This window comes from Ictidomys tridecemlineatus, chromosome 1, assembly GCF_052094955.1.
Source record: "Ictidomys tridecemlineatus isolate mIctTri1 chromosome 1, mIctTri1.hap1, whole genome shotgun sequence".
NCBI lineage: Eukaryota > Metazoa > Chordata > Mammalia > Rodentia > Sciuridae > Ictidomys > Ictidomys tridecemlineatus.
Genome location: NC_135477.1, coordinates 130,497,660 through 130,510,228, shown reverse-complemented (window position 1 = coordinate 130,510,228; position 12,569 = coordinate 130,497,660). Strand labels below are relative to the sequence as shown.

The 12,569-nt window shown below is 35.7% G+C and overlaps 1 protein-coding gene across 1 annotated transcript; it reads left to right on the top strand.

Moving 5' to 3' along the window:
• The first annotated feature begins 289 nt into the window (after positions 1–289).
• Znf300 (zinc finger protein 300) lies at positions 290–10,772 on the top strand. Its single transcript, XM_078047920.1, has 5 exons — positions 290–469; positions 1,791–1,831; positions 6,823–6,949; positions 7,188–7,314; positions 8,452–10,772. The coding sequence occupies exons 1-5, from the start codon at positions 415–417 to the stop codon at positions 9,995–9,997; spliced, it is 1,896 nt and encodes a 631-aa protein (XP_077904046.1). The 5' UTR covers positions 290–414; the 3' UTR covers positions 9,998–10,772.
• Positions 10,773–12,569: the final 1,797 nt, after the last annotated feature.

Here is a 12,569-nt window from a genome sequence, read left to right as displayed (position 1 = left end):
GAGAGGACTTCACCAAACACGTGTGTGTAGATGCGCTAAAGAAAATATTTTACCGTTCCAAATTATTCCTCTTTCAACAAAAGAATCAAACTCCTTCCTAGTGTCCGCTTAAAATCTCTCTGCAAAAATGCGCAGTTCATTTGTTCTTATGGTAGTCTTCTTCACCCTCTTCCCCCACTTTTCTAGCGTGGTGGTACAGCCCAGTTCCAGGCCAATCCGGTGTTTGTACGGAACCTATCTGACTTTCATGATGGCGGCTCCCTGCCAAAGAGCAATTGGGAGCAGCCATATTGCTTGCTGAACAAAGCCGCCTGGTACGGAAAGGCGCAGGCTCCGGAGCTCGGCTAGGTGCTCACCGACAGGAAGCGGGAGAGTTGCTACTTTGGACGTGACAGCCATCCCGGTTAAGCCGTGATGAGCGTTTCGGGACCTGATAATCGAGCTGGGGGTCAGAAGAGGAACGTGTCCAGTGAGGAGTGAGTCGGTGGGATTGATAATGGGAAGGGACGCGTCAGTCCGGGTCTGTGATGGGAGGTTTATGAAATCACGGGGTGGGAGGTGCGTATGGTTAGTGTTGGGTTCATTTCTGAGTCAGGGATGGATGAGCTGTTCGATTAACAATTGGGGAATGACGGGGTGTCTGTGGGGTCAGGAATGATGTGAAGGAGGGCTAACAGGGTACAATGACTTAGATCGCTCTGAGGAATCTGTTTGGTGGGGGGCAATGGACTAAAGGATGGGGGAGTCAATATGGAGCATGTGATTGCTAGGGGTTCAGAAATTTGGAAGAAACAATGATAGAGTCAGGGCGACCTAGTAGCCGCTATTTACTAAGAAAGGCTCTCCTTTACATTAAGTTTCCAGTCATAGGCAGCTGTTGAGTAGAAGTCAAGCTCTGGTCACATCTTCTCAGTCTCCCATTGTCCCCCATAACCTCATGCCTTTCCTCAGAAATGGTCATTTAGCGAAACCAAAGAAACCTGAAGAGAGAGGATTATTATGAAAAGTGTAATTTCAGCTCCCCTCTTTCATTGAAATCACCTTATATTTTAGTCAAGAGACATTGAGTTTCAGGATATGAATAACTGTCTTGTTTCCTTCCAGGTCTGTTTTAATAAAGCCTGGGATACCCTATATAAAATAGTCTCCCTCTCATAGAAGCCCCACTTGCTTTGAACCAGTTTAGCCCTGTACTCATGACTCTTCCTGGGACTGATACTTATTTACCAGGTTTGTACCATCCTGCATTGTGAAATATTTCCTTTTATCGGTGGATCAAACTTATTACCATTTTTGTACACACTGTTGAAAATCAGCAATAAAAATTTCAGCAGAAAATATCTTAAAATTAACATTTTAGTTCATCAATATTGATTTGGCAAGAGGGTTTGCTAGGTTTGGGAAAACTATCTGAACCCTTAGGAAATAACTGCCCATGATTATTAAGTAGAATTGCTGGTTTCCAGGAGGAACAATATACTCTTAGAAAATCAACTGAACACATATCCTTACATGAATCGAAGTTTAAAAAAGAAAAAAAAATGTCTTGAGTTTTTTGTGATCATATTAAAGACACAAAACAAATAAAAGTTAATGGTTGATACCTTCTCCAAATGGTGTTTGCTGATAGTTCTGTGAGGTTCAAATAACCTTCTCAACCTTCTCCCACAAGGTGGACCATTACCCACCTGACTTTACATGGTGGTGGTTTCTAGAATGCTGAATGTGGTGCTACATTCTGGATTTGGACTGTGAAATTTTGACTCTGATCACCAGTTTTGTTTTTTCAGGCATCTGCTCTTGTGGAAGACAGCAGAAAATGAAGTCCCAGGTAAGTTGCTTTTTAAACATTTACCACCTTGGTTTTCTACATAGTCAAATGGAAAAGCACAAGTATTTAAAATTTAGCTTAGGGTAAAGGTAGGAATAATAAAGATCAAGACCTAGAAAGAGCTGCTGAGTAATATGTAGAAACCTGGCTCAAAACTGTTTTTCTAAATTCATATCAATTTTTCTGTCCCTTCTTACAGAAATAGACATCATAAGTTATATGATTTCATGATTTGCATCTCCCTAAAGCAGATCAATTTCCTATGGGAAGAAAATATTTCTTGCTGTATAAGACAAAAAGAAAAAAAAAAAGGCTATTTTTGGGTCTGTCTCTAGGTACACAGTATTCAACACTCCTTTGGTAAATGTACCAGTACATGTGTCTTAAAATTATGTTTTTTAGAATGGGAGGTATGATAATTTTTTAGCCAAACACTTGGATTTTATTTTGTGGCCAAATTCAGTACTCCAATTTTTTTGCAAACAAAGTCTTACTGAGGCACAGTCATATTTGTTGATATATTATCCATACCTATTTTCCAGCTGCAGTGGTGGGGTTGAGTAGTTACAACAGAGACTGGATAGTCTACAATGTCAAAAATGTTATCTTTACCAAAAAAATTGTCAACACCTGCCTTAGAGGAGAAAATGATTGTAAAGACTTTCTAGAGTCTAGCTTTATCCAGAGGTAGAATCTAGATAATTTAAGATAGACACATTTTGAATGGTCTTCCAAAATACTTAAGTCTCTCAAAAAAAAAATAGTTCTTAAATTATATTTAACTGGCAAAGGTTTGGAGGGCAAAACTCCCTGTGCTCTGTGTTCTTTGTTGTGGTTTCAGAATTTGTAGGATTACTCTCCAGTTTGATTGTTTCTTCTCTGCTCTTCCATTTTTAAAAATATGTGTTAATTTTTTAATCAACACTCGCCTTCTGCATGGTATAAAAATTTTAAACTATATAAGAAAATAAAAATTAAAAACAGAGTCTATTTAACTTAATGCCTCCTTTCCCTGAGATATTCAGTGTTATTATTTCTAACCCTGCAAATCTTAATGCCTCCTATTTTCTTGTATGTTCCTTTTGAAAAAATGATATTATAGTGAACATTTTGTTCACAACCTGGTTTTCGACTTTCTGTCCAGTATAAGATTTTCACATACATTTTGTTTATCTGCCCATGTCAGTACATAGCATTCTTCTTTGTTGTTTTATCAGATGCATAATATTTCTTCTGGCCTGGTTGCCTGGAACTTTTTCCTCATTTGTAACGATGGAGATGGTAGTCCTCATAGGGTTGTGAGAATTAAGTGAGCAGGCAGCATGCCTGGAACTATAACTGGGACATGGTTTCTACTGTGTGCAATTAGCTGTTATTATCTCATCATTGTGATTGTCAAATCTTGAAATCAGCTTTTACATTAGTAATCCTTTTGCATATTTTACGATAGAACTTAACAACTGAGTTCTGTTGCAAAAAGATGAGTTCATTTTTCTTCCTCGATGTCAGGAGCACTGAGTTTTATTGTTCAATGTGGTAGCCATTAGTGGTTACATGTGGTATTGTAAGGGACTGATGAAATGCCGGAGGAAGAGACCACCAAGAGACTGCCTCATGCAACAGCAAAGGGTTTATTTGGGGACCAGCATGCTGGGGCTCAGAGCTCACTAGAGCAAAGAGAGATAGAGCCCTGAGAAGAGCTTAAGCAGAGCTTATATACTTTTCTTGGAGAGGGCAGGGAGGGAAGTTCATTGACGGGTCAGGGCGAGTGGGCAGTTTGCCTGCCACCGAGTGAGGGAGTGCATTCTGCAGTTTGGCAGTTGGGGACAGCGCATTCTGGGAACAAGATTAACAAACAGTTCTCAGGATTTCAACAGTGTTTTGTTAAGCATACAGAAAAACGGAGTGACAAGTACCTATTTTATTAACCTTTCAGTATTGAGCACTTGAAATTGGCTAGTCTGAATTAAAATGCTTTAAGTGTTAAATATGTACTGAAATTTGAAGATAAAATTCCAGAAAACCCACTTAATAGTTTTTAAAGCTAATTATATATTGAAATGATATTTGAGGCAGTATACAGGGATAAATATAAAATATTAAAAATAACTTTTTGGATGTAACTTCTAGAAAATCTAAAATAGTTTTTCTCTTTAGTTTTATATTCCTTTTAGTTAGCACTGCTTTAAAGAATAAGAATAGATTTTTTTATTAGCCCAATAAATCCAACTACCCTGGCTAATTAGCTGAATAAGTGCTTGTTCCTTCAGGAAGAGGGCTTCATCTTCTGTACCATTCAGAAGTGAAGGCATTACTTCTACTTCTCCCCTTCTTTTCTCCCTCTAACACTTGCCCCAATTCTCTGCCACTTTTCTTCTCTAAATGGCATTTCCATTCTCCCAGCCACCCAAGCTGTAAAAATTATTTACACATGACAAAAGTATAAATTTTCACTGATTGTGCACCATATTTTTCTCATAATTAACAAAATACATATCTATTTAGTATATTAAGCACTTGAATAACACTAATAAAGCACAATCAGAATGCTAGAATTATAACATACATTTTGCTATAAGAATGTATTTCCTCTATATTCTACATTCTATCTTTCTCATGTTACTACTTTTCAGATCAAAAGAGTATGACAGACTGCTGTACAAAACTACTTTTTTAAAAATGTTTTTTTTAAGTAGGAGATGGACACAATATCTTTGTTTTTATTTATTTATTTTTATGTGGTGCTGAGGATAAAACCCAGGGCCATGCATGTGATGCAAGTGCGCTACCACTGAGCTACAGTCCCAGCCCCAAAACTACTTTTAACTGACCATGAGTTTTAGTTATTTTAAATTTTATAATCTTCATTCATTTTCAGCACATTTTTTTCTCGAGCACTCAATTTATGCCAATTTATGCCAACTGGGTAGCTGTTGAATATCTCAAGAATATTTAGACATTCTTCTTTACTGGTAGCACTTCTAAGAAAAGTGGCATGAAGAGATGGGTTAACACAGAAAAGCTCTGTAACAGGCAGGGAACAAGCAGTGTGCTGTTATCACAGAGAGGAGGAGCCAACAGCTTTGTAAGGAGGCAGGTAAGAGGCTTAAAGGATTATTGACCTCTGGGTTATGAAGGAAATGGGGTGAGGATGGGAGGCAGCATTTGTGAAAGTAGCAAGTACAAAATAATTTTAGGAAAGCTGAGGATTTGAGGAAAACTGAAGAGGTAAGTGCTGCATGGAGAGGTTGCCTATGCATGGGACTGAAGTGATAGAACTTGAAAGATGATGTTTTCCATATCAAGGAGGCAGTCTGAAGTGAGTAGTAAAGAACCAAGCTGGTGACTCAGAGTAAATCTTATAAATCTGAAAATTAATCAATCAATCATATTTTCTGTATATAATCTTTGGCCAGTAGTTTCTTAATGACTACAGTTCTCAGTTTTCTCATATGTACAATAGGAAACTAAATGGGGCTGTCATGGGCAAAGTGCTTGGCAGCTTGGCGGTGTGCGTAGGGAACCATATGTGGGAGGAGAAAAAGTTTACAACTGAGATGGCTGGGACTAATTCTGTGTGCTAGGAGGGAAACCACCGAGGCTTTGAAGAAGGGAAGTGTTGATATTTGAAACAATACTTCATTTGTTTTCATTCTGAAAGCAACACTTAATAACAATGGAGAATTTAGAAAATAAATATTTAGGAAATATCCTGAAAAGTAGCTTAAAATAATAACAAATCATTCCACTATTAGATTAATTTTCACTATTAGATGACAACTATTGTGAAAATAATGGTGACATAAGTCACAGTTTTCCCTCCAGAGACACTATATTGCTCTCTACTTACCCAAATCTTTTATTTTGATTGAATGCAACTTTGTTGTAGTTTTCTTCATAAATGTTTTCTGCACATTTCTTGTTGTACCTGTTATTTGATATTTCTTATCTTTTGTTACTATTGTAATTGGTATATTTCATTATATTGCTAGCTGTTGCATGTCTATAAAAGAACAGTTGGGTTTGGAGGAAGCTAAGATCTTTTTCCCACAAAAATGAGAGTCAGTTAATTAGTTTCTAGTGCACTGATCTTGTACGATTCTGTAAATGTGGTTTTTCTTTTATTTTCTATTTTTTTATGTTGGTATTTCAAAAGGACTTCTCTGCCCTATACTTGTAAATAAAATTTTTTCTTTTTTCTGACTTTATGATCTCTAGGACATCTTAGAGTTTAAATTTTTTTCCATCACAATTTATTTTATTGTCTTTTCTAAGGTATAAGATATAATGTATTAGTTGCCTGGGCTGCCATATCAGAGCACCACACACTGGTTAACTTAAATAACATAAATTTATTGCCTTAGTTTTGGAGGCTTGGAGTCCAAAATCAAGATGTCTTCAGGATTATTTCCTTATGTGACTGTGAAGGAAGAATCTATTCCAGGTTTCTTTCCTTTACTTTTTCATGGCCATTTTTTTTCTGCATCTCTTTGCATCATCTTCCCTTTGTCCTTGTCTGCTCAAATTTCTCCTTCTGACAAGGACATAAAATATATTGGATTAGGATCCAACCCTAATGACTTCATATAGTTAGTTATATCTACAAGGACTCTGTTTCTAAGTAAAGCCATGTTCTGCAGTATTAGGGGTTAGTTCAGCATATCTGTTTTTAGGAGAAACATTTCAACCAATAACATATTGCTTTAATATTATTCTATTGATTGTACCAGCGATTTCGGAAGCATTCATGGAATAATCTTTTTTCCTCCCAGTTACTTGAATGCTATCTTTATCATTTATTAAATTACCATATATATATTAGATAGGCATTTTATGGTTTATCTCTTCATTTTCCTGATCTGATTTTTCTTGCTAAGAATAGAGCTTTACATTGTTTCTCTCAAAAACTATGATGTGGGTATAGTTTTGTATACTATAGTAGTAATGATGAAAATGATCACTTCACATTGAATAGGAATGTACTGTTACAGGGGTTAGTATCATTCAAAGATGTGGCTGTGGATTTCACCCAGGAGGAGTGGCAGCAATTGGATCCTGCTCAGAGGACCCTGTATAGGGATGTGATGCTGGAGAACTTCAGCCATCTGGCCTCAATGGGTAAGTATGGCTTCCCTGTATAATCCAGTTGTATAATCAAGTGCCTTTCTTTATCAGTTACTGTGTTTAGTTGGTTCCTGATACATATGAATTTCATGACCTTCATATGTTTGCAAATGGAGGTCATCACTTTGTTGAGGGCTAAATAGACAACTTCATTTTAGAATACCTGAAATTGTACCTTCTTTTCTTCCTTCAGTGCAGTCAATCCAGTTCCTTCCTGATTTCCATTTAATAGGATATCCAGTTTCCAAACCAGATGTCATCTCAAAGTTGGAACAAGGAGAAGATCCATGGATCATAAAGAGAGAAATACCAAATTGGATCTATCCAGATGGAAATCATGCACATGAGAGACAAGGAAAGTGCAATATCAGCTTGTTTTGATTTTAATTGTTTGGTGCCTGAGGCTTATATATTATTCTTATTGAAATCTATTCTTTGCTCCTATGCTGAGAATTTAATATTTACTCAACCAATAATTATAGGCATTTAATAAGCATTTAAGAAATAACTAAAAGTAATGTGAGCCTTTTGTGGAAAGCTATTTCTTCTTTAATCTCCCCATATTTATAAATATGTATATAGTTATTTGTGTATTTGTGTGTAAATTATGTAATTATGCCTTTTATGATGTGAAAGAGCTATAAAGGCAACAGAAAACAAAGCCCTTACAAGTATGTAAGAGTAGTTTAAGTACTTAAAGAGGTAAGACCTCTGGGTACATGAATACACAATTAAATAACAAATACAGCTACTATATTTTAAGGCTCTGAAAAAATTTAGAATCTAAAGAGATGTGGCAGAATTTGAAAAGGCATTTTTTTGAGTATGCAGCTATGATTGCTCTGAATGACATAAGTGCTGAGATTGAAGGAAGAGGATGAAGGGAAGCTGCGGAAGAGAGCTATTCATAAAACCTTGGAATTAATAAAATATGGCTTTTCTGGGAGAACTTCGCTAGTTTCACTTGATGCATATATTAGGCATTTTATTGAAAGTAGTTAAATTCACATGTGTATTCTTGGTATGAATCTGATACTGAATCTATAGCAGTACTTGGGTTTCTCTGTTGTTTGTTTTAGTTGTTAGTCAGGAAAACTGAGGAGAGTTAAAGTATTTTAAATACATAAGAGACCTAGTTTCTTTGAAGTGGTGGCAGAATAATGGTTAATTTATAAATAACAAATAGTTGATAAGAAAAAGAATACAAAAAGTGAAAATAATTTCTATTCAGAAAGCAGGGGAAATAGGAATATCCTGGAAGAATAATTCAAGATCAAAGTCTCTTTTCTGTCTCCTTCAAGTCTAGGTTTTATATGAATACTTTCTCTTCAATACTTTATCTATTCACCCAATCATGCTGGACTATTTTCTGAGATGCCAGACCATGAACTCGTAGTCTAAATTCATTATGTTGGATTATCCATTTGTTCTGCTACTTTGACTCTTTTAATTGTTCTTTATGACTTTTTGATTTTATCTTTTCTTCTTTTAGAAAGGAAGAGTAACCTTCATAACTCCCAATCATATATTTTGAAGACTATTTCCTTCCATAATAAGATACTGAAAGGAGTCACAAAAGATGGATCATTTTACTCCATATTAAAAGTCTGCCAACGAGATAGCCAGCTGCAGAGTTGTCAGGGAAATCAAGACAAACTTTTCAGGCAAGTCACATTTGTCAGTAGCAATATAGCAACTGAGACATCGGGTCATAAATATAATGCATTTGGAAGAGTATTTGATGAGTACATAGAACAAGATACATCAGAACAAAAACTCCACAAATATAATACATTTGAAAAGAACTTAAAACCAAATATTGGCCTACCAAATTTTTATAAGGGTAATTCAAGAAAAAACCTTAATGAGAGTTTGGGTTTGGGAAAATTATCTAGTCACAGTGTGTCCAATTCTGATCTTGAGAGAATTCACAATGAGGTAATACTCTGTGATGATGATCAATGTGAAAACATTTTCAGCAATAAACAATCCCTTATCCAATATCAGAATGTTGAAACTAAGGAGAAAACCTGTGTCTGTATTACATGTGGAAAAGCATTTGCTAAGAAGTCACAGCTTATTGTACATCAAAGAATTCATACTGGAAAGAAACCATATGATTGTGGTGCATGTGGAAAGGCCTTCAGTGAAAAGTTTCATCTCATTGTACACCAGAGAACTCACACTGGGGAGAAACCTTATGAATGTTCTGAATGTGGGAAAGCCTTCTCTCAAAAATCATCCCTCATTATACATCAGAGAGTTCATACTGGGGAAAAACCATATGAGTGCAGTGAATGTGGGAAAGCCTTCTCCCAGAAATCACCCCTTATTATACATCAGAGAATTCACACTGGAGAGAAACCTTATAAATGTAGAGAATGTGGGAAAGCATTTTCCCAAAAGTCACAACTTATTATACATCATAGAGCTCATACTGGAGAGAAGCCATATGAATGTACCGAATGTGGAAAAGCCTTCTGTGAGAAGTCCCACCTCATTATACATAAAAGAATTCACACTGGCGAGAAACCCTACAAGTGTGCTCAATGTGAAGAAGCCTTCAGCAGAAAGACAGAACTCATTACACATCAGTTAATTCATACTGGGGAGAAGCCCTATGAATGTACTGAATGTGGGAAGACTTTCTCCCGGAAGTCACAGCTCATCATACACCAGAGAACACATACTGGAGAGAAACCCTATACATGTAGTGAATGTGGTAAAGCCTTCTGTCAGAAATCACATCTCATTGGACATCAGAGAATTCACACTGGAGAAAAACCCTATGTGTGCACTGAATGTGGGAAAGCCTTCTCTCAGAAGTCTCACCTCCCAGGACATCAGAGAATTCATACAGGGGAGAAACCTTATATGTGTGCTGAATGTGGAAAGGCCTTTTCCCAGAAGTCAGACCTTGTTTTACATCAGAGAATCCATACTGGGGAAAGACCCTATCAATGTGTGATATGTGGGAAAGCCTTCATTCAGAAGTCACAACTCACTGTACATCAGAGAATTCATACAGCCATAAAATCTTAATGAACTTACCACAGAAAAGCCTTCAATATTAGCTTTAGCCTTAATAATAACCAGGAACCTGATTAACTTGATGAGTATGGGACAACATCTTTATAGCATCTTTATAGATAAAATTTTCCTAGGGAATAAATGTTTCTAGTATGGTAATACCTTTTTCAACAAACATAATTATATATGGGAAGGCATTTTTAATATGGAGTGAAAATTTTTTGAAGTTATGAACTCATTGATCAGTAGAATAAAGTATGTATACAGAATAGCATCGATTTACATATTCCTTATTATACCGAATAATGTAATCAGAAATTGAAATCACTAATATCTGGTTGGCATAATTATGACCATACAGTAATTCTTTATAAAGGACATGGAAGAACACTTGAGTATAAAAGAATAACACAAAACAGCAATTCCTAGAACCTGTATTATATTAACGTGTTTAAGCCCTAAAACTGCATGTAAAACTCCTGTATAAAAGTACAGAGGTAGGTTGAGTTGATTCAGTAATGTTGACATTTATGCATTTTCTATCTCAAGCATATAATTTGAACTGCATCTCTGAAAGGACCCCAAGTCTTGGATTTTGACAAGTTCTCCCCTTACTCTCCCTAACTGCTGGGAAGTTAGTTTGGTGGAAGACTTTTGTACTGAAGCCATACAGTCTTGGGTTTTAGTCCTGGCTCAGCTGCTCACAGCTTATGTAAATTCAGACAAGCTTACTTCACTTGTCTGGATGTTTTTCTTATCAGTAAATAAAAGTACAATGTAGAATACATTTTCAGTTAATTTTTGTTTTTTCTATTCCCACACAACAGAATCCTAAGACAAATGTGCATCTTCACATTTGAACTTGCTCTACACTTTCAACACTCCTCTTTTGATTGCCCACCTCTGCAACTGGTTCATTTTACTGTCTCTGACCCTGTTGGCTATGTTCTTGTTATGATATATTGGTATTTTAAAATACACTTATTTTCTATATTAACATATATGAGGAGGTGATTGAACATCAAAACTATTCCTGTGTCTCTTTAGCTCCTTTTTCACCCTTACCCTGCAGTCTCAATTGTCTTATCTGGGAACTGAGGACAGTTCACAGGAAAAAAAAAAATCTTGGGGTAAGAGAAGAGACATGCCTACCTAGCCTGGAGAACTTGATATCTCTCAAATGTCTCCTACCTAACTCTTACGCCTTCTTGAGCAGCTTTAGACAAGCAATCCTGCTGAAAGTCACCTGCAGGAGAGCAGTTTTGGCAAAAATGAAATGGTCTTTGGGTTAGGCCAGTATCTGTGTACAATTCTGCTTACCTTCTTCACATTTCCAGCACAGCTGATCCTCGTGGCTGAAATGTCTGATGAAAAAGTTGGACTCATCTGGGTGAGAACCTCCATAAAGGTCAGGCTTAAATGATGGGTATAGAAACTCAATGTTAAGGGTGTTAGTTTTCCCCCTAAGTATTTATTATTAAAGGTGGAGAAAGAAAATCCAAAGGAACAACCCACTTATATAGAATTAGTTAATTTTATTACTGAATAATAAAAATATCATATAGCTATCAGGTAGCCAGCATCTGGCTGCAAAGTTCTAGTGGATGTGATTAATCATATCTCTCAACATTTCTCAATTAAGTTAGATTGGTTTAGTTTACCTCAATATTTGATGTATTCCATACCAAATTCCAATAAACTGTGGTTATATGTAATTAAAGCTGTAATTTTTATAAATCTGCTATTAGTTAGCAAATAGCACATATTCATTTTTGCCAGTAGTTACATTGACTTTACTCTGATATTCTGTTTTGTATAACATGTAATGCTTTTCATCTTTCTTTATCAACACATGTTGTTGTTGCTCCTGACAGTTATCTAACACATATGCTTTGTCATGTCCCTCATCAGTCCTCAGTGAAGTTAGATGAATTTAGTTTCCTACAATATTTAATTCATTCCATACCAAATCCCAATAGGCTTTCTTTATCTTAAAATTTGATTCTAAAATTATGTATAGAAACAGTCTATGGCAAGAATATTCAAGACACTTTTGAAGGACAAATTGGGGAATTTATCAGACTAAGACTTACTATAAAATGATAGCATTTAAGAAAATGTGGTATTATGTATGAGTACTCAAATACAACAAGGGTAAAAGAGAATCTAGAAAAACTCTTAGCCGTAGACATTTGAATTATGATAAAGATGGCACTCTAGAGCAGTAGGAGAAAAATAGATTTTCCATACTATTTCTGACTCAATTATCTATGTAAAACAAAGGAAAAAATCTTAAATTTATCACATATCATTTATAAAATCAATTCCACTTAAATCTTTAATAAATGAAAATATATAGCAACAGTAGAGATTGGGTAAGAAGAAAGCCTGAAAATATCAAAGCATCTTTCTCAATAGATGAGGATACAAAATTGTGAATAAAAAAAGTAAAAGTAACATGATAAGAAAAGATAACACGATAAAGAAATGGGGTGGCAGGGAGGGACCCACAAAACAGAAATGTTGATTCAAAAAATAATGTAATTAGTAATCCCATGATAATACACATCAAAATAAATAAAGT

Excerpts from the sequence above, each read along its gene's own strand:
- Znf300 (XM_078047920.1), top strand. The coding sequence starts at position 415 with ATGAGCGTTTCGGGACCTGATAATCGAGCTGGGGGTCAGAAGAGGAAC. Across the intron at positions 1,832-6,822 it reads AGCAGAAAATGAAGTCCCAG|GGGTTAGTATCATTCAAAGA; the intron begins GTAAGTTGCTTT and ends GTACTGTTACAG. Across the intron at positions 6,950-7,187 it reads CAGCCATCTGGCCTCAATGG|GATATCCAGTTTCCAAACCA; the intron begins GTAAGTATGGCT and ends TCCATTTAATAG.